Raw genomic sequence first — 23,001 nt, 5'->3', positions numbered from 1 at the left:
TGACTAGCATTCGTATGCTGGCAGAAACTTAAACTCTGCCCACCTGCTAAGTGGATTTTGGTCATGTTTTGTTATATGAAAAGATATAGAATTGATTGTATACTTATTAACAGATGCATTAATGTGCATTGTTAGTAACCAGAAAAAAACATCTGTAACAAAGGTTGAATGGACATATAAGGTATAGAATATTGCTTTTATGATCAAATGGACAATTTTAATTAGAATTTGAGAATGTAGACAAGACAACACATTTGCATAAAAGTGGTCTTTTATTTATACATTATTGGAATAACATTCATATATTTTTTCTGTATGATACAACCTATTTGTAAATTTCCATTAAAATGTGCATGTTGGCTTGTATATCAACATTGATAAAATGCTTTAAAAATTACTGTTTTCAGAAGGTAAAACTGCCACTGATTGGTTCTATTGTAAAGCTAATATAGTTTCATGGAAGATTCAAACAGGGCAGATAATTCTTCTTCAGTTTGGGGACGTGGAGATAATTTAGTCACTCTTTCCTTAAAAAAAAGAAAAGTGACAGAATTATGTAAAGGTTGGGACAAATATCAGGTTGAATATACATGCTTATTTAGAAGTGAAAGATCTTGTATAAATTAATAACTGAGTGAAGCAGATGCCTTGTAAAGTAACCCCAGTGAAATTTGCTTTCCGTGTAGTACATTCTTCCAAGGGTTGCACTATTAAGGATATTAAATCTTACACATACCTCCTTTAAAGTAACCCCTACTGAACTCACTGGAGTAAGTGTGCACTGGGCTGTACTTCCTGTGTTTGGAGATGGTGAGCAATTGTTCTTTTTCTCCTTGTTCTTTTACAATAAGCTTCAAATATTTCCTCATCATACTTCTTCCTTCATGGTATAATCTTTTGTGAACAGAACTATACATCCAGCTATAGTTAACAACCCTGTTCAAGTTGTTCAAAAGTCAGGCTCATACTTGGCAGGCACAGAGGTATTACCCATTCTGCCTCTGCTCTGATATCCTGTCCAGGCAGGTCCTGTTTCTGATTGTTTGCATGCTAAATGTGGCATGTGACTACTTAAAATGTGCATGGCCATCCTTTTCAAGGCATCCATTCTCAGCATGCAGACTTGTGGCTAGGAATGTACAGTAGTTCATTGCTAATTTTTTTCTCGAAGGAAGCAACAAGTAATTTCAGCCACGTTCTTACTGCTGTAAAACAGACTTCAAAAAACACCCAGTTTTCAAAAGCTATTTGTAATTCAGCAGTTACCCATCCACATTTGCACATGGTTCTTCTGTGCAAAACAACCCTGTGTGGATTTTGTGCAGAATAAATTCTAAACTGTGAAAATTCTAGTCAGTACAAGATTCTTCTCCTTGGATTTTCTTGATTTCAATTATTTTTTGAATATTTTAAAATATTCTTTCCACATCTACTTGGGTTAGAGGCAAAAAGGCAAAATATGAAAAGATGAAATAGTCCTATTTCATACTTTAAGGCTATACATACATACAGTATATGCAAACCTGAATAATACTAATCAGTATGCTTTCAGTCAGATTTGTAGGTATAGTAGGCCCTCCACATTTGCTGGATTTAGGGGCACAGGACCCCCATGAAAGTGGAAAAGCCACAAATAAAAAAACAACACTACTTTTTTATCTGCTAGATAGCCTCTCTAGGAATCTCTAAGTCCCCCAGTGTAACATTATGGTTAACATCTGCCAAAGATCTGCAGAACTTCTCTGTATACTGTGGTGTTATCATGCCCCTCTCCCTGGCCATTCTGTGGCTGGTAGCAAGGAAGAGAAGCATCTGTGTTCTCACAGCTAGACATAAAGTGGTTATATCATCCACTGAGACATTTGTGTGTGTGTGCTAAATCTGGTCACCGTAGAGAGTAGAAAAGAATACCAATCTGTGCAGTGATGAAAAACGACATACACAGGTGTGAGGTATACTATGCCTGATAGCCTAGTACCAAATACTGCCTACTAACATTGTTCTGAGCAAAGAATTGAAACTCCGGGAAATGTAAGAGCCTGTCTCAAGTGGATATGACCTTTGTCCACTCTCTAGTCACCCAGAGGTGAAATAATCTCTTTGTGTAATATTGTGTAAACAGAAATATTTACATTGATATTAACAATTTCAGATATTTCAGATCCAGGAATATAGAATATATCAAATGAATAATAACTTCCTGTAGAGAAAATATATGCAATAATACCATCTTCATAGATAGAAGTTCAAATTCAAAGTGAAAAACAAAGCTACTTGAAAAACTTCTGCTAATCCTTAATAAGAAGTATAATGCAAAATGTGCTAGGCCATGACTGTTGACAGCTTGAGGGGACAACATGAATCCAAAGAAATGTGCAACTAATCTATATAGTCACAGACTTGCATTTGTTGAGCACAGAAACACTGTTTTGGAATTGCAGGAAGTTTCAAGAGAAGCCTGTGATATTCCACAGGTGTGTTTGCTATTCATAACAAGAAAAATAAAACGCTGGCTATAACCTGAGAGAGCTTTTTAAATGAGAAAGAAAAACTGTGTGGCATTTTGACCTACAACACATGTTTTAGGTCCAGACATCACAAGACAGCAACAAATGCAGTTTAAAAGTGACCAAAACCAAATTCCTATGACTGGATACACTCCTATTAATGAATTATGATGTTGTAACTAATTAAAATACTATGGTCCATGTGTAGGTCAGAATTCTCTTCTGAACTACACAAGGATAAAAAGTCCCCTGCAAATCTACATTTTAAGTAGTGCATCCCTCTTCCCCAAACACAGCCATTTTTGTGTTGCTTGAGATCTTAGAGATGTGTATTCCTATTGCAGGATGTCTCTACATCCATCCCTCCATTCTCTGGAAACACAGAAATAGCTAGGTTTGTGGTAGGGTGTGTGTGCATTGATTAAAAGGTAGGGTTTGGACGGTAGTGTCAGGGGATATAGCCACAGGGATGTGGCTTCATCTCCATAGCTATGTCTCCAGATGCAGGATCTTGACCTTCCAGTCATCACCAACTACATTGGTGTGGCTTGCTGACAGTCAGGATGTATAAAAAATGGTCCTCTTGCTGCTTGGCACCTGCCCGCCCACACTTTAATTCTGGCCCACTGGACTGATCTATCAAGCTGATGATCAAAACTGGCTGGTATGGAAAGAGCAGATTTCCAGTGAAACAGTACAGCAAACAGATGGCATACATGTGGCTCCCAGATGTGATTATAGCTTCTGTCATCCACATCATGCAAAGCAAGTGGTCATGGGTGATCGGAATCATCATCTACTAATACCTGAAGAGGCACAAATATCCCAGCCTAATACAGACATATCCCCTTGTCTTTTTCTTCACATTTCCAAGCTAATCAGACACAAACATAAACAAAAATATATATTTGAGGATATATGAGCTGCAGAGTGACAGTTGTTCTGTTTGTCACCAGATATTCCTTCTCTGGGAATACAGGGATGGAAAGTCACAAAACTCTCCATCTCCTACTAAGAACCTTCTACAAAGCAGAAGAACTGATAGCTGATTTCACACAGTAGTTCAATCATTCCTGATTATTGCCTGCCAAAAGACAAATAAATGCAAGAAAGGGGAAAAAGCTGAAGGATTTTTTATTTTATTTTAAGAGAAATGACCATTGCTGTTTGTCCTACCTGAGGCAGTGTGCCTTTAACTAAGGCAGGGATATCAGCTGTAGAATAACCGAGAGCAGCTAACCCATCATCAACATTAAGCTCAAACAAGAATTTCCTGAGAGTGTCTGCCAAAATAAGCCCAGCATCTTTGATTTTGGCACTGCTGATGTCAGCTCCTAAAATGAAAAAAACTTGAAGCAAGTAAAAAAGAAATATCCTCTTGTTTATTGCATCACTTCTCAAATAGTTTGAAATACAACATAAAAAATAAATAAAAATAAAATTGCATGGCTACATACCCACAGCAATAATTTCCCTACAGGTAATATCAAATTATATTTATATGTTAGTTTAGAAACACAACAAGATAGTGTTTTGTACACTATAATGGTTTGTACAACTAGAACTAATATGGACACCAACAAAGGTTTGGTGAGATATTTAGCCTTCTCTGTCAGGCAGCTCTAGTGCCACAACAAATTATAAATCCCAGGATTTTATAGCATTGAGCCAAAGTGGTGTCAAACTGCATTATTTCTGCAATGCAGATGCAGCCTGAGTCAATGACTGGTCACTTACATACACAAACACACACAGATGTTTCCAGGATGAATATGGGAGCCTCCTGCATCTTTAATAGCTTACAGATTCTTAAAAAAAAAGATGTAAATTTCCACCAGGTGGAATTACACAATGTCTCCTCCCTCATCCTCCCCCACACCCACTTTTTACAGCTGCATCCCCCTCCCCCCTCTCAACAAAGCCATTTACTGGCTTTGTTGAAAAGCAAGAGCTGGAAGCAGAGAACTGAACTTTTCTGTTACCACTCACACTCTCTACTAGCTAGTAAATGTTTGTGTTGGGAGTGGGATGCAGCAGCTAAATTGTGGGTTAGGTGTGGGGGAGGAAATGTTGCATAATTCCACCTGGTTGAACTTTACAGAATCTGTTAACTATTACAGGTAAAGAAATCTTTGTCTGTATTCAACCTGGCAACCCTAATACAACACACTCTTGCTTATATACTTCCTAAAAGGGATAAATCAACAAATAAGTTACCAAATTTTTTAAAAAATGGTGTGAATTTCTTGTCAGTGAACTGACATGCTGACTGATGCCTTGGAAGCAAGTGGAATAGTACTCTGCTCTTACGGCTTTTGCTTTTCTGCTCTTTGATCACATATTTCTTCAGCTTTCAAGCAGGTTATGCCCATCCTGTGGAAGAAATGTGCCACATTTGGAGGGAAATGGGGCACGTTTTTAAAAATATACAAAGCTTCCTTATGTCAGTTTGAGAACCCTCCAGAGTGAACAAATGTTGCTTTAAAATGCATTTTCTATGGACATAGGCTCTGGAAGAGCCAAGGGCATCTCAAAAGCACTTTACTTAAACATTCCAGTTGTATGAAGAGAACCATACCCATTATCTGGGCAGCTTCCAAATGACGCTCAGGACACATTGGTGCTGTGAAAGTAAACACTGCTGGGGATGTGAGGACAACGGAAAGGCCATGTGGCTGAAGGAAAGCAAACATAGTTCACATTAATCTGACAATTTGTACTGAAAGAGGACTGAATCCAAAAGCAACAATATTATGTAGTCACAGACAAATGACTTTACAGTCATATTAAGTTGTTACCACTAAAGAATGATCCACGTTGTAATCCTTTGCTTTATATTTCTTCACCAAGCCAGAAATGGGATAAGACATGCCATGACTAGAGAGGGGAAAAAGCAATATTAAAACAGTATTAAAATAAATCAATATTAAAATAAACCAATCTCATGATCAGCTAGAAAAAAATACACTTTTATATTTGCATAATTGATCTGTTCTTCTCAGTCTATGCTTGCTTGTGTTTCAGTTGTATCAAGGTGTAAACTGGTATTCTTTAATAATAATACAACGCAAATAGCACAAAAATAAAACCTGGGGTCCTTGATTAAGAGTTCTCATACAGCAAGGGCTTATTTCTGCATATGACTAATTCTCCATGTGGATAGTAAGAAAGGCAGAAAATAACCTGCTAGCAATGATTTATCCTGCTTCTATAAATCAGGGGTGGGCAATGGTGGAGGGAGTGAGGCCCAATTTTTGCTCACATGCAAAAATTATGGAGCGCCCCCAGCTTGCCCAGCAGTGCACAGGAAGTGACATCCTATCACATCTGATTCCTGTTTGGGCTGCTATGCAGCTATTTTTAGAGATCTGGTGGTTGTGGTGGTGGATAGGAGGTGAATAGCTGCATTTGCAGGATGTTTTGATGCATTCTGGATGATTTTCAGCCCCCAAAGACAAAATGCTCAACTCACCAAAGGTGTACACCAGCATTTCCAAAGCCAATGCCAGCAAAAGCACTTGCTAGATGCATGTTAGCCCTTGCTTCTTGATCTTCGGGGTCCCTGATGGCTCTGTCCACAAATACCAACATTTTATTCAAAGAAACAAATATGTGTGTACAGAAAAATGCATATGAGATCTTTGTGGCACCAGCTTTCATAGGCAGCAAACTACTTGGGAAAGGCAGTATGTTTGATGTGCATGCTTTATGTGCAGAAGCCCTGGTTCAGTCCTTGCATCTCTGGTTAAACAATAAGATGATGGGAAAGATCTTTGAGACTCAAAGAGCTGGTGCCAGTCAGACTAGACACTACTGGGACAAATTTAGATATATTGTGACTTATATAAACCAGCTTTGTAGGTTCCAACTTTGCTTTGATACATAATGAAAGGAAAGTCACACTTTCAAGAGTTCATGAATTATGAACTTCAGTCTTAAAAACCTTGCTCAATTATTTACATTTCAAACATTTCAATTTCATGTGATAATGTCCCAAGTTGGACCACATTATAAGAAGACTCTTTCATTCAAGGTTAGAGGTGCATCTGCATAGCATGAGGGAGTATTTCTATTTTTAATGAAAGAAACGAAGGTCCCTAGAAAAGTATTACCTTTTTAAATATTTAGAAACGATCCGTAATGCGTGAATGGCCCAGACATCACTGATAGGATTACTTCCTTGATAAGCCGGTCGGTTCATTGGATTTGAAGGACAGGGACTGCGCTGATGGTAGGGAAGGGCAGTATAGGATTCGAGGGCATGGCTGGCAGGTGGGTGGGTGGGGAAGGAAGTGGAGGAAAATACTTAAGAACTTGAATTTATTCATAAGAATTTGAAAATCAATACTGCTGAAAAACAAGAGGGTTCCCAATCTCCTTGCTCACAGAATTGGGGTGAGAATAACAATACTACATTAAGTTGGCAGAAGCACAAATATTCAAACCAGAGACAGCCCTGACTAAAGTTGTATTCATTACTAAGGGGGTACAATTAACATAGCTGCTATTCTGTTGCTGTTTCCTGACAATCGTACTATGGCTTCAGTCCAGTTTATCTAAAAGATCTTATCTCCCTAGAAAAACCTTTCAGAGTCTTAAGATCCTTGGGGAGAGGGCTTTCTCTGGGTCCCACCACCATCACAGGCCCATCTGATGGGGATGGGAGGGAGACTTCTCAATGGTTGCTCCCAGACTGTAGAATTCTCTTCAATTGGAGGCTCAGCTGGTCTCCTCTATGCTCTCTTTCATTTGATTGACAAAGATCTTAATGAAACAAGCTTTTAATTATTAATTGGTTGCACAGAGCCTTTTGTAGGGTATGTGCATGTGCACACTGTATTTTTTAGCTTTATTGCTATGGTTTTTAAAATGAGTTTATAATTTCCAAATTTCATAGTGTTTTAATGTTACGATTAATTGTGTTTTAAATTTTTTATTATCAGGTTTTATTTTATCTTGTTTTTAACATTTGTAAGCTGCTTTGGTTTCCACACTGAGAAAAAGGCAGCATATTAAATAAATAAATAAGTGAAAAAGCCAATCTACATACTGCCTGGCAAACCATCCGTGATAATTTTTCTTCAGCGAGAACAGTGCACAAACATTGACAAACATGCTAAAAGCCAGACAGAATTTCAAGCTTGGATCAGGCCCATGGTAGGTACCATGTGTTGCATGTTAATCCATATTGCCCCTTTCCCATTTAGGTGCAGTTAGGTACATTTATCTCCCCCACTGCACAGGAATAAAAAACAAAACAAAGTATCCATTGGTGTTAATGGAATTCCCCCCTTCGTTTGACTCTCACATGCATGTGAGGATAATGGTGGAAGCAGAAAAAGTCTTTAAACAATAATCTATGTTATTACAAAATATAAAGTATTATTGATCTTTTAGGGTTAAGTATTCCATAGGAACTGGAAAGGACTGTTAGTTCAGTTTAAGTTTGTAGTAGGGATATACCCAGAGAAAAAAATGGAATAAGGAAAGGAGAGAGGGGAAGGGGGAAGATTGGAAAGCAAACAAACCAGTAAATCAGCTGAAAATTGAAATGTTATATAGTACTAAATTCTAAAATATTTAATTAAAAATAACCATCAACACACACACACAAGAAATGTCAAAGTGCCTTTAAAATACTTACCAAAGGACATCAAAGCCACTATTAGCTGTCACGCGTTCAGGCATACAGAGAGTATGTAGAGGGTCAATTACACCCAAAGAAGGCTTGATAGTTCTAGAGGCAATGCCTAAACATTGAAATTATATACACATCAATCTACGAGAAAGGACTTTTCTAAAAAGATTTTACAATAATATAAATGTAGCATAAGAACAGTGATCATACACACTACTGGAGCTTTAAGGGATTGTCATGGAAAGAAGGGCAAGTTTTAAACACCTTATTATGCTTCTAATAAAACCAAACAAGAGTTAAATGTATTTAGTATTAATCAGAAAACAATAATGTTTGTTCAGTAAAAGTAATCAAGGTGGTTGGCACAGTGCCTTATGAGGCTCTGAGGAGTCCAGCTGCTCTGATGCTTTGTTGGTGCTTTGAGGAGTCCACCATGTTAAGCATGAAATGTGCAGCCTAAGATACCCATTTTAAAAATGTCAGGACCTAGTCTAGAAAAGTACTAGCATGCACATGTATTGAAGATTGCAGCTTCCCATTTGATCTGGTTGCTATTTAAAAATAGCCCTCTGCACATGGATTAAAAAGGGGGAAATGGTACTAATGGAGGAGTTTTTATCCCCTTTTTAATCACCACTAACAAACTGTAATCTAATTTTTAAATCAAAAGTCAGATGATAGACAGGTTTAAACTCCTTCACCTGATCTTGATTGGAATCAAGGCCACACACTTCTAAAGTTAAAAAAAAAGTGATTTTCAACTGAATGCTATGTTTTTAAGAGTTTAATGCAGCATGTAGCTTGGCTCTGTAGGGAAACACACTCCAGTTCTTGAATGGGCACACTCCACTGTCCAAAAGGCAATACCAGCTGATTTGGGGGTCCTGTGAAGCTCTGGAGGTGTACAGTTGTGCTTCTGCAGTTACTAGTTTGGTGATCCGTCAGCTAAAAAGATTGTGTAGGGAATCTTATAGAGATGTCTCATCCACAGGGTTGCCATGAGTCGAGGTCGACTTGAGGACAGTTAACAACAACAAATATTAATTGCATCCTTACACATTTCCGAGAAAGAAAGTTATCATCTGCTAAGCCCAACCATCATTTTCTTCCTTTTCTTCCAGAAAAAGACAGTAGAACACTTAAAAGTTCCTTCAAATGAGTTTCCTTTTTCACTGGCAACTTTCTGCACCATGTCATTGTTGCATGCAACCAAGAATATTTCTCAGCATTTGACACTGAATTCCATAAAATGGGAGACAGAGAAACTTCAGGTGGGGGGGGGGGGAGAAGAAGCAATAATGCAATTCACAAAAGAGGCCTATTGATAAAATTCTTACCAGTTTTTACTTTTAGTTCTTTATAATCAAAAATTGCAACTCCAGTAGTTTCACTTCCAGTTCCAGCAGTCGTAGGAACTGTGGGAGGGGAGAGGTTTAGTACACAAACACTATTGCAAAGCAATCCAAAAAGTAAATCTGCACGCAACAAAATGCAATTATCCCACATGGAGTAGACCAAATGAATTAACTTTTGAATAATAAGTCAACACTTGTGCAAGTTCTACTGATTCAGTGTATCTAATCTAGTTATAATCAGCAATTGGAGTTAGGCCTATGTCACTCATTTTCAAGAAAGGGGCAAAACTGGATGGAGGCACCTCTTCCTAGCAGCCTCTGGTTGCCAATTGCCATTTTTCTGCACAAATCTTCTTAGAACAACACTTTATCATTTTCAAACAGAGAGATTCTGTGCAAAAATTAGTGGCAGCTAGGAAGAGCACTATCACTGCAACACAAATGGCAGCAAGTTGGGCAGAAGTTGTGGAGAAGGTTTAGTTACTGTTTTTCACCCTCTATCACAAAATGTCAAAGTAGAATTTTGCCAAGACATTTCACTGCCTGTGGCAGATTAAAAGATGGCTCCCACTCTATGTTCAGAAAGTGGCAGTTGAACAAATGCTGCCAAAAGAAAACCTTCTTCCACTTCATCTGAGGATATAAAGCTCATATAAATACAAAGTGAGCTCTGTAGCATATACAGCTGTGACCTTGCTGGTGGCTCCCATGTCAATGAAGCAGTGAACTGACTGTGGGTACTTTTGGTTTGTCCTGTAAAGGAGCTCCATAATGTACTGAAACTGTTTTGGAAACAGTGTTCAGCATCTTGGATGGATACTTTAAACTAAAACCCAGAATGGATCCACTATAAAAACCACCTGCTTTGTAACCTCCAATGTTTACCCCAGTTCTATGCCACCTGGCATCATCTGCCTAAGGTAGCCTCTTTACTTTGCCTATTACTAAGGCTGGCTAGATATCAAGCACCAGTAGAAATGATGGTGAGACACTGTGAACACCACCAGGTTCTCCAACCTAGAAGACAAGCTGTGTGCATTTTTTAATCAGTATGATTCACTTATCATGTTTTTACTTTCATTGTTCCCCCCAAAGGGTCAAAACATTATCAGACAGCCTCCTAATCAAACTATTTACAGGGCCAGGCTTACTTAAGATATCTGAACTAATAATATGAAAGCACCACACACACACACATACATACACACACACATTTCATAATCACTCACACATATATGCAAAAGCAAACCCAATCAACCTCTTTATTTTACCTGCAATCAGTGGTTTGAGGGTGGCTCTAACAGGCTTGCCTTTTCCAATTGGAGCATTAACATGATCCAAGAAATCTGACTCTGGACTGGATGCATAGAGATTGGCAGTTTTACAAGTGTCTATGACTGAACCTCCACCAACAGCGACATAAGAGTCAAATTCTCCCTTTTTAGCAAACTCAATGGCATTTCGGAAGCTACGAAAGAAAAGATCCTTTGATTTATTTACACAGAATTGCTATAGTAGTTTGATACCACTTCACAGCTCCATCTGTTGGAATCCTAGGACTTGTAGCTCTGTAATAGAGTGAGTGAGCTCTAGTGCATTCCCTTGGAATGTAATACAAGAGCTCTCCAGATGAGAATTCAAAGTACCTCCCCAAACTTCAAATAATAATAACAATAATAAAATTATTTATATCACACCTCTCTGTGCAATACAACCGGGGTGGCTTACAAGTTAAAACTGTACAAACCCATATCCCAATCTCCCACCCCACTAAAATAACGATTAAACAATACAGAATTAAAACATACTTTAAAATAAGCATTCAAATCAGGCAGTGGTTATAGCAGAGTTCAGGGATAACAAGTTCAGGTTATAGTGTCCGGTATCTTTTCAGGAAAGGCCTGCCAGAAGAGATCCGTCATAACAGCTTTTTAAAAGCTGTTTAAGTTGGTGATGTGACGGATCTCTTCTGGCAGGCCATTCCATAATTTGGGAGCGGTTGCTAAAAAGGTCCTCTAGGAGGTGGCAGACATTCTAATTTTCATAGGTTGCAACAAATTCCTCCCAGAGGACCTGAGTGCGCGGGGTGGATTATACGAAGGAGACGGTCCTGAAGATAGGTTGGACCCAAGCTATTTAGGGCTTTAAAGGTGATAACCAATACCTTGTACTGCGCCCAGAAACTAACAGGCAGCCAGTGGAGTGATCTCAAAATCGGTGTTATATTGTCTCTTCTAGATTTACCTGAGACCAGCCTGGCTGCCATGTTCTGCACTAATTGGAGTTTCCGAACTAAGCACAAGGGTAGCCCTATGTAGAGTGCATTACAGAAATCGAGACGAGAGGTTACCAGCATGTGCACCACAGTTTCTAGGTCCCTAACTTCCAGGAAACAATGCATCTGACATATCAGCCAAATCCCTGAGTTCTGTAGGATGCAAACATACTCGTATTTAACTGCTTGAACTATGTAGTTAAGATACAATTGAAGCTGAATTTAACTCCAAATGAAGTCAATGTGAAAAGCTAGTTATGACAAACCTAATGAGAATTAACAGGCTGATCTGCATGGCAGAAATAATCCTGTTTGACACCACTTTAACTGTCATGGTACAATGCTATGGAATTCTGGGAACTGTAGTTTGTTGTGGCATGAGAGCATAGCATACAACTGGGGTACCCAACAAACCACCATTCCCAGAATTCCACAGCATTGAGTCATGGCAGTTAAAGTGCTGCCAAACCAGATTATTTCTGCCATGCAGATGTAGTCGTAGGGGCAAAGTAGATGGGCAGGAAGGAGCGGCTACAGGCCGCTCCGAGTCTGATTGCCCCAGGGTAATGGTGAACATACACCACAGCCCCAAGGGCACCTCCTTCTGCAGTCCCAAATAAGAGTGTTCCTTCTGGGTCCAGTTTTGGGCCACCTTAAACAGCCTCGGAGCAGCTTCAGAGAGTTCTGGGGGTGTGCATCATGTAAATGCCATGTCCCTGGAGCAGCCGGAAGTTGCTCCCTGCTGCCCCTCTGTATCGAGCCATAGCTAGCTCCAAACCAATGTGTATAGTTTTATAATGCCTCTTTTACAAACTGATTTTGGTTTTAGAAATCTGCAATACAAATGAACTAGACAGTTCACATGAAAGCATACTGGTAAACATGCTGAAATCAAATGTCCTTATGTTGTCCTGAGAGATATAATATTGAAATCATCTCCAGAAATTATCTCTACATTAGAGAATTGAACACCTAGATCAGAATAAAATTACAAGGAACAATGTGGTTAAAATAATTTTCCTTCCTTGTCAATCTGAACTTATTTCTGTTTACTAAAACATGGCCTTTATCTTTCAGTGCTTGCAGATCAGATTTGTATCTAGATTTTGAAAAAGTAACTTTTGAGGGATACAACTTCCAGAATCTTCAAGCCAGCAAATACACATGACATGGTGGATGGGGGATTATGAAGTTGTAGCATCAAAAGCAACCTTTCCAATCACCATGCAGTACAACCATATTGCTCTGATTTTATGTCCATGTAGTACAGTAGAATACAGTAGCCAATCTTAATAGTTTGTGTGGGATATGAAAAGAAATAGTGGAGGAGACCTCTTAACTATGATGGACCTGAGCTGCTAAGACCTTAAACAGGGATTGTGCTAGAAAGGCTACAGAAAAACAATACAGGCCTGAAAGTAGTGGTTGTGCTGGTTTGGAAAAATGCATTCCAACATATATGGCAGAAACCATATGGAGGGAAGCTGCCCTAAAGTGCTGGTGTACTGTTGTGGAGCACACACTTTGCATACAGAACATGTCATGTTCAGATCCTGACATAAGGTAGCAAATGATGGAAAAGACCTTTCGTCTGAGATTCTGAACAGCTATCTTTATCAGTCGGGTTACACAACATTGGGCTAGATTGGGGTAAATGTGTGGATGATGATTTTTCAGGGTTAGAGGGACATTTTATAGCATTAAATGCTCCTGAAACAGCATTTACTGGGCAAGCCACACCTCCGAGAGGACAATTTTGCTTGAAAAAAGCTGAACTCTTTCAAAACATTTTGTGGCCTGGGAGCCCAGGGCAAGAGAGTTCCCACCTCTGAGCTAGGATAATAAATAATCTAATCTGTTTCAATGCAATTTATTACATAGCTATGAAGTGTAGTAAATTTACCCATGAAATAAAAGTAGGTAAAGCTACTAGGTCTAAGGGGAGTGTAATAATCTGTTGATGAAATTTAATATCCTGAATGCTAAACCATAAAAGCTGAATAACTGGTATCTCTCATCGAAAGCTTTTCTTTACAGAAACTTAGAAGTCAAGTAGTAAACAGCCGGTTGAATGATGTGAAAAAGAATTAAGTACCTCTCATCTGTTGGCTCCACCCTTACACTGTCATAAATTTGGAAGTTTATACCATTCGTGATCAGAGAATTCAGTACTGCTTTTACAGGAGGGAGCTGAGAAAGGTTTTTATCTGTCATCACACAAACCTTTCTGGCACCCATGTTCTGCAGATCCTAGACCAGGAAAACAAAAGGAGAAAGAGAAGAGAAAGGAAATGAGGAAACCAATGTAAAAGCAACAGAAATTTTGCACAAAATGCTAAATAGCAAAGTTGTTAGCCAGCTGTCCACTCTGGCTTTCTACACTCCATCCCTTACTTTTTGATAAGTCTGCTTTATTTGTGGAACGGGTTATAGACCGCCGCTTTGAGGCGGTCTGCCGCCGCCGCCGTTTGCCCCGTAAGGGAGTTGTCGCAGCCACACCGCGCGGCTCCCTTGCGGAGCAAAAAAGCTCCAAAATGGAGCTTCTTTCTGCGGCGCCCTAATGACGTCACGAGGCGCCGCTGGCGCACTCGCGACGTCATTAGTGCCGCGACACGTTCGGACGCACAGCGTCCGATACGTAAAGATGGCACCGGCCGTGTGGAACAGCCGGCGCCATATTGTACGGACAGAGTCCGTACTAGAGCCAGGGGCGTCTAGAAGAGATGCCCTTTTTTAAAATGGGACGTCCGCAGGACGTCCCAAGTGGAGGTCTATAACCCGCCTCAGATTTGTGTGCTGATTGCTGTAGGGTTCTGAGGAATTAGTGTTCTGAGGAGTCCTATTCTGTACTGGACAATGCATATTTGGGGGCTAAAACTCCAGCTCCATATGGAGGCAATATAAGATGCCCTCAAATCCCACATTTTTAAAAATCTGGTATGAGTAGGAAAAGTGGGCACCAGTCACACTCAACGGGCAAATCCATCAGCATTTGGTGCACAGCAAAATGGCCTCAAATTGCAAACTAGTTACTTCAAGTGTGCATCTGTTGCATGTTTGACTGGTACCTGTTATTCTGAGGCCCAGGCAATTGAGGTGCGTGCAACATAACACAGGACTATATAAGGTCTGCCTCAAGAATGGCATGAGGGCAGGGAAGCTGTACCCCCACATTCCTCCACTACTTTGCTGGCTCACTGGAATGAATGTCACTATATGCCTTTGGGTGTTTCTGATTTTCATGTGTTTGTGTATGTGTGGCTCCAATGGTTAACATCTTTGTTGCAATGATGCCAAAACCCAAGTATCTGTGTGTTCTCATCATAATCTCATCTTTGCAGGTACAGCAAATTTTATACAGTAATTTCAGAACAGAATTTGGGCTATTCATTAGTTGTTACTTTTAAAAATGTCTTCATTATCTTATTATTGATTTAATTTTATTTACACCTTGCCTTTCTTTTGGTACTGTATTAGCAAATGCATCATTTTTTAATATTTTGATTTTTAAAAAAGCTTTAAGTAATAGAAAAATGGCCATGTTAACATAAAATATGAAGGGAAACATGGGGAAAATGCTGCAATTGGCTCCTCATTATCGTACAAAGCAATGCATTACAGGTAACATAATTACTTGCCACATTTCTGATTAGGAAGATCTGATTTACTGATTAGGAAGTTGTTGTTGTTGTTGTTATTATTATTATTATTATTTGGTATTTATACCCTGCTCTTCAGCCCTAAAGGCTATCAGAATGGTTTACAATTATTATTTTTAATTAGACTGTTCCCTGCCCTCAAATACCATTCATGAAAATTGTTAATACTATAGATTCTTTAAAAAAATAAGGTAGTAGCAACTTTCATGGAACAATACCAATGATACGTTACCATGCCCACTTCTTTAGTAACTCCCTTTCCATATCGGATATTGGAAACAGCCATCTAGAAAAGTTAAGAAAGTGCACATTTAAAAAAAAGTTCTAAATGGAGCTACCTAAAACATATTTATTTAAAAACAGGACTTACTGTAGGTTAGTTATAGCTAACAGACACAATTCAGTTCACGGGGTCTGTTCCACACAGGACTAATATTGGATTTCAAGAATATATTTGACATGTGCATTACACCTTCAGCAAGCTGGAGGTTTAACATGAACACAGTGTTGTTATTTTGTTTTCAAATAGATTTATTCATGAAGTTTACCTCAAAAGCATAGTCCGTTTTCCCTGATGTAGCATGTTCAATACCTGTAACAGAAATTATATATCAAATTTAGCAAGCCGCTGGCTGGTCAAAATACATTTTAAAAAATGTTTCCAGGAAACACTTGTTCATTGAATCTTCTGCTTTGAGGTATAAATCTCAAGGGTTAACACAGTACTTCTTGGTGTCCTTGTTAGCATATTTCCACTGAGATTTACTTACTTTTTCCATTGTTGTCACAGATAACACATACTTGTACAGCATCTCCACAGTGCCACCTGTTCACATAAATGGAACCTCCATATGAAAACAGGTTCAAACTATGTGCTACTAGAAGGTTACATGGGGCCAGCTATCATGGAACTGGTCATGCATAAATAGTTTCAGTTGAAAGCTCATTTGACAATTCTTTATTTTAGTTTTAAAAAAGGAAGAAATACCAGGTACTAAGTCACTATGAAAAAAACAATCTTTTGCTTGATCCTCACAGTTGAAAGCTTTATTCCTGAACTCAGAACTTGGGAACTGGACTGTAATACTCAGAACCTGTCCCCACCGCAAGCTGGCATGGCACTAGTTAGGGGATTCTGGGAATTATACTCCAGAAAACAAAACCTTTTGCCTAAACACTATAGGCCGTATCTATCCATCTCTCATAATTTATCTAAAACCTGGAACTGAAAAAAGAGCAATATAAGGTACTTTGCCATTGGGAGACTGTGTAATAAAGAGACTTGAGCAAGACAAAATGATTTGTAAGCTGGTAAATGCAGCTCCTTCCCAAAGCATCTCTATTCATCGTTTTTAAAAACACATGCTTCCCCTTTAGAACTAAATGTGTTAATGCTGGTGTTTGCAGAGAGGATATTCTCAGCCAAAGAATGCTAGTCCATCACTAAATTACAAATCCCAATATTCATAGGATATTGTCATGGCAGCTGAAGTAGAATATACCGTGAATGTGGCTCATCATATGAACCACTGGGTTCAAATTACAAGAATATGATTAGAACAAAACATGCACGGTAGGGGGTTGGACTGGATGGCCCTTGCAGTCCATTATGATTCAATGAATTCTGTGCTTTTTGTTTTACCACTCCTGCTGGCAAGAGTCATGCAGGAGTGATTTTGCAGCATACATGAACATGCTGTTCATGAACAATACATCAGAATTCTCACTTATCATTTTGTCTGACTATGATATGTCATTAGCATTGATGTTTCAGACTTCTGGGTTGTTATCACTCTGTTTGGAGCTCTTCTTTCAGATCTGGCAGAGGAAAGTGCCATAAGATTGGATCCAGACCTAGGTCCAAAACATATTGCAAAAATAATCCAGTTTGAGATCACTTTAACTGCCCTGCTTCAATGCTAGGAAATTCTGGAAACTGTAATTTTGTGAGACATTTAGCCTTCTCTATTAAAGAGCTTTGGTGTCACAATCAACTACAATTCCCAGGATTTCCTATCACTGAGCCAGGGCTGTTAAAGAGGTCTCAAACAGGATTATTTCTGCAGTGTGTTTTGGACATTAGCCATATTTAGAGTGGGCCATGTAAAGTCATGGGCACTGATTCAATGCATCTGATCTAACTAACCCACAGTTCTCATTCTACAGAGTGGAACACACAAGATAAATGAGCAACTCTTCACCCTAGAAAGTCAAATCATGCTTTTCTTAATCCAGTCAAAAAGCAAACCACTTCTTCCATCTGGTATTTGAATTAATTATTTAGTCTTTGAATTCATAGCCATTGAGTCTACAACTACTTTGGGGTGCACTGGAGTAGTGACCTAAATAATTCAACACATAAATATATTTTAAGAATCCTGTTTGTCTGCTACCCTTGGCTACCTTTCCCACTGTCTCTTGCCAGCCCTCTTCATGGTTGACTTCCCCTAGTGTCTGAGCCTGTTGTAGTTTCTGTAATTAATTTGACATCCCAAAGACACGTCCAGCCCACTTACACTATCTCCTTTGGATGGTATGATAGATGTCCTGCTGCTGTATTATTTTGCAGACCTAAGCATTTGTCAAAGACTTTATTGAGCTTGGAAAATTATATTGTTTCACCTGCAGTATGGATACTCATTAAACAGAATACTTCTTGGACAGAAGTTGTAATAAAGTCAGTCATTTACAATCTCATTACTATGGTTATTTTTAAAAAAATATTATATAACAGCCATAGTGAACTCAGGGCACATGTGCCAGAGCTGACAAATAGAGCCCTGTCTGTGTGCACGCCCATTGGGTTTGCAGGGGGCCCCTCAACTTACTGTTGCACACCATTTTTAACATGTATAAACCAGCATGTGGAAGGGAGGGAGACTCCATCATACTGGAATAAGATAGGTAGTGTCCACAAGAAAACAACTTGCAAAATTTGAAAATGTTACAGATACATCAACATGCTGCTAACACACCACTAATAAAAACTATTATTATTATTATTATTATTATTATTATTATTATTATATCTAGCTTTTGACAAGTGCATTGGCCTGTTTGTGGCATAATATATGCTAAACAGAAACTTGACATCGGAAAGGCTTAAAATCAAGAACAGATGCATAGACTCAAAAGAATGCTACTCTTACCTTGGGAATAGGTGTGAGAATGAGCAGGGCATACACATCTAATGAAAAGGGGGGAAAGGGGAAACAGTTTGTGTAACAATGCACAGAGCAACCAAAAAGTATCAACACTGTATCGTAATATAATTAAAATCTTATTGCACAAATGCACCTTGCCACCTAGCGTCTGAAAGTGGTAATAGCCTTTGCTTATGAAAATGCTCAGTCCACACAACTGTGTTACAATTCTCCAACAATGTTCCAGTCTAATCTGAATCCACCTGAATAGTCTTAGGGTGCTTCTACACTGTAGAAAGAATGTAGTTTGGCATCACCTTAACTGCCATGGCTCCATTCTAAGAACCTTAGGATTTGTAATTTTGTGACTCACCAGCACACTTTGGCAGAGAAGGCCAGACCTTGTAAAACTACAAATCCCAGGATTTCATAGGTTGGAGCTATAGCCCTTAAAGTGGTGTCAAACTGCATTATTTCTTCAGTACAGATGCACTATATGATACTACATAAATGTAAAAAAAACTTTTTAAAAATCTTGATTGATTCCTAGTTTTTGGATGCTGATGGTTACAAACAGTATGGATTTGCAGACACACCAGATTGTATCCAGACTGAAGTCATGTTTACTGGAGAACTGTGAACAGTTTCATTAACTTCTTTTAAATAAATTATTTTGTTTATACCCACATCTCTTTCGGAGTTGCTATGCCAAAATTAAATATTGATCAGGTAAGGTTGAGCAGAAGAGGATTATCACAAGTGGTGACAATAGTGTGACAAGCAGATATTCCCAAAAATACCTACTAAAATTTGTGGGATTTAAACTGGGATTAGAACTAATAGTGGTCTGAATCCAACCCAATTGATGAAAACAAAATCTTAAAAGGGAACATAAATGTTGGGCTCATGCTTTTTGTTCAAACATATGGGAATAATGTTTCTTTGTGCTATGCACTGTAAATTAGAGTGTTAGTCTTAAATATATATTTGAACATGGTTTGATACTATAACAGATTTGTGGGTTGCATGCAATCCTCAAAAAGTGAACATTTCCAAGACTTATTAAAATCTATAAAATTTGCAGCCCACAATTATGTGCTTACATACATAGCTACTTAAGAACAAGATTTAGATGCTTTTTATTTTGCATAAGGAACAATGATTATATGGAAACATGTCTAATCACTTAAATAACATTGCCTTCCCTCCGTATGTGTTTAAGATCACTAAACCAGGGTCCTTTAAAGGTAACTGGATTACAATTCCATCCCTCATCATTGGCTGTACTGGCTAAGACTAATGAGAATTGCAACACAACTACATCTGGAAGGCCACAAGTCCTTCATCTCTGGTCCAAGCAGTTAGCTGGAGTCTGTAGGTTCAGTCTTCAAACAAAAGCATGACAGACAGCATGCAGGAGCCGAAATTACAAGGACATTTCAAGCTACACCTACAAAGTAACTGGAAAGAAGGTAGTATTGAGAAAGAGACATCAACCAAAAGCTGTATTTTTTATTACCCCAAATGATAAATGATTCAAGGAAGAAACCTTGAAAAATGAGGCCATTGGTATAACAATAGGAACAAACACTATGGCTAGAACAAATTAACAATGCACTTTTTCTGAAACAAGTCTATATGCTGCAAGAGGAATTTGTTTGAGTAGATGTCTTACAGTATTAGCAGTCTTTTGTTATCTTAAGAAACCTGTGCAACCCATATATAACACATGAGCATATATATGACTTACACTTGGCAGCCTTTTTATTATCATAAGGATGCATACTCCAGAGGGGATATGAACAAAAGAAGAGTTCACTGCTGAATGAGAAACAACACTTCTGTAGCTCTAGCATCCTGCTTCCCACAGGAAGCCATAGTGGCTAACCAGATTCCTGTCCACAAAGAGGACAGGAGAGGCTAAAGCACCTTCCTGTTGTTGCTCACCAGAAAATAATGAAAAGCAAAAAGTAGTAAAAAGCATATTGCACCTTTTTCTGATTTGTCCTGAATCTATTGGCAGCCAATTTCATAGATGATTCTATGAATTATCAGAGAGGAAGATTATGAGATTATAGGAAACTAACCAACTTCTCCACACATTTTATTTGCTTAAAGTAATCTCTTGGAATCCATGCAAAAAATGTTTGGGTCAGTTCCAAAAATAATGTTACAGACGCAACTGATTTTGTGTTTTGATATATGATAAAGTCCAGTTGGAAAAACTCTTTTTTAAAAATATTAAACTACTTCTAAATGTTTTCAATTTTCCCCATCTGGAAAAGTTACTTTATTCCTTTTTGCGTTTTAATTATTGCATTTAATAATGTATCTCTCAAGAGAAACATTATGACCTGGAAAGAAGTGGAATAAAGACATACCCTTATAATATACAGTAAAGACCCAGTGTGGTGTAGGGTCTGAATCCCAGCTCAGGCTTGGACAAGCCTTTGAGGTAGGCAATGGGAATATTAAAAAAACACACACCATGTAACCTGGTACATACTTTCAGCAAATACCAAAGTCCATTCCTCTGGTAAGAAGGCTCTTTTGAAACAAGCCTGATCATTCCATTTTTTCAGCAGCAAGAAGGCAAATGGAACCTGACAGATAAAGTTTACTTCTGAAGGGGACACATTTTTCAAAATAAAGCAGTTTCTTTTGACTCAAAGACCTGTAGATTTCTCAAGCATTGTGGAAATATAAAATAAAATGCAGTGTTGGTGTTTTTAATGTTGTAAAGGGGACAGGCTTTGTAGAAAGGCAGTCAGCTTTATTAGAGTTTATCACTCATAAATATGAGAAGCAGAGAAGGTAGAAACACTCACGATGCCCGATGCAGTTGCTTCAACAAATGAGTTACCCTCTCCCGTCCTCCTGCCATGGCTTCTTCTGCAGCCTTTACTTGGGTCAGCAAGGCATGATGGGTAAGCAGTCTGGAAAGGCTGTGTAAACAGAGCAGGGGAGATCAGCTGTTCTTCATTGCAACAGCTCATTTCATAGTATCAGATGATCAACAGAATAGTTCTGAAATTTTCAAGCACAATTATCTTTTTTCTAAGATTCAACCATCCTATTGGGCATGATTCAGTCACTTCAATTGCATCAGGTTTTAAAAGTGGTAGAATTCAAAGATATAGCTGTGTTGGAATCAGTATGTAGAGAGATCTTGTAGCACCTTTGAGGCTAACTGAAGGAAAGTTGGCATCATGAGCTTTTGTAGACTTCAGTCTACTTCCTCAGATGCATATAGTCGTATATGCACCTGAGGAAGTAGACTGAAGTCTACAAAAGCTCATGCTGTCAACTTTCTTTCAGTTAGTCTCAAAGCTGCTACAAGATCTCTCTACATACAGGATTTAAAAGATTACTTCATTTCTGGGAATGGCTGCATCCGCGCTGCAGAAATAATCCAGTTTGACACTTTAACTGCCATGGTTTAATGCTGTGGAATTCAGGGAATGGCAGTTTGTTGGGGCACCTATGGCATTCCCAAAATTCCATAGCATTGAACTATGGTAGTTCAAGTGGTGTCAAACCAGATAATTTCTGAAGTGCAGATGCAGCCAATCTCTCATTTAGTTGTCTGACAGGGAAAGGAGGCATTGGTCCAAAACACACTGCTGAAATAATCATTTGAGACTCCTTTAACTGCCCTGTCTCAGTGCTAGGGAATCCTGGGAAGTGTAGATTATTGAGGCAGCAGAACTCTTTGACGGAGAAGGCTAAATGTCTCACAAAACCAGTTCACAGAATCCCCTAGCATTGAGCCAGGGCAGTTAAAGTGGATAATTTCTGCTGTGTGTTTTGGACCTATGTTGCTCTTATTTCCTGAATAGACATCTGAAACTATTTCAAGCCTTTTAGTAAGCAGAAAACTGTCATGGCCATGATAATCTTTTATACTCTGATCAATCAACTATTTTTAATAGGAGCCAGAATGAGTTGATCACTAACTGGTCAAGTGCCAGCTTAATTATCTCTGCCCATTGATTCACATATAGATGGGCTAAAACGCCAAATCACTCGAGCAAAAGGATGAAGTGACCAGAATTACAAACCTCCCTGTCCCGTTGACTTTAGAAGCCCAAACAATTGAAAGGTGTTTATTTTGAACAAGCATTTGAAGTTCATTGCAGATGGTATTTCTGGGAGGCATAGAGTTTAATGTCTGTTCCTTGACTCATACAGGAGAGTGGTTGGGGTAGATAAGGGAATGACTGCATCTGACGCTATAGTAGAGGCCAGGCACAAACCCTTGGGGATGATGAAACGCAAAGTGCCACTTGCTTAGCCTTCTATTATCTCAAGAGAGCCTTCAGTATCTTGCAAATATTTTCTTTAAGTAGTTGCAATGATTCCAGCTTTTCTAGCAAAGATTCTACTATTTAGAATCTTACATTTTAAGGCTGACTTCCTACAAA

The 23,001-nt window shown here is 38.7% G+C and overlaps 1 protein-coding gene across 4 annotated transcripts; it reads right to left on the bottom strand.

The window, feature by feature from the left end:
- Positions 1-263: 263 nt before the first annotated feature.
- On the bottom strand, positions 264-21,505 carry LOC149317383 (hydroxyacid-oxoacid transhydrogenase, mitochondrial-like). 4 transcript variants are annotated; one of them, XM_089517387.1, is made up of 14 exons: positions 21,406-21,505; positions 18,584-18,621; positions 15,983-16,026; positions 15,667-15,720; positions 13,871-14,025; positions 10,772-10,968; positions 9,483-9,560; positions 8,152-8,257; positions 6,620-6,772; positions 5,980-6,078; positions 5,306-5,384; positions 5,086-5,182; positions 3,684-3,841; positions 264-527 (listed from the first exon to the last, which is right to left on the bottom strand). In XM_089517387.1, the coding sequence occupies exons 1-14, from the start codon at positions 21,459-21,461 to the stop codon at positions 444-446; spliced, it is 1,398 nt and encodes a 465-aa protein (XP_089373513.1). In that variant the 5' UTR covers positions 21,462-21,505; the 3' UTR covers positions 264-443. The 4 variants fall into 4 exon arrangements, 2 of the variants coding, with proteins under 2 accessions (XP_089373513.1, XP_089373514.1); XR_016280625.1 differs by lacking the exon at positions 264-527 and adding an exon at positions 4,725-4,880 and having other exon boundaries at positions 3,759-3,841; XR_016280626.1 differs by lacking the exon at positions 5,086-5,182 and having other exon boundaries at positions 441-527.
- Positions 21,506-23,001: the final 1,496 nt, after the last annotated feature.

This window comes from Sceloporus occidentalis, unplaced genomic scaffold (genome assembly GCF_023333645.1).
Source record: "Sceloporus occidentalis isolate IW3139 unplaced genomic scaffold, rSceOcc1.0.p SCAF_3, whole genome shotgun sequence".
Lineage (NCBI taxonomy): Eukaryota > Metazoa > Chordata > Lepidosauria > Squamata > Phrynosomatidae > Sceloporus > Sceloporus occidentalis.
The sequence above is the reverse complement of the archived record's forward strand: the minus strand, read 5'-3'. Positions and strand labels throughout refer to the sequence as shown.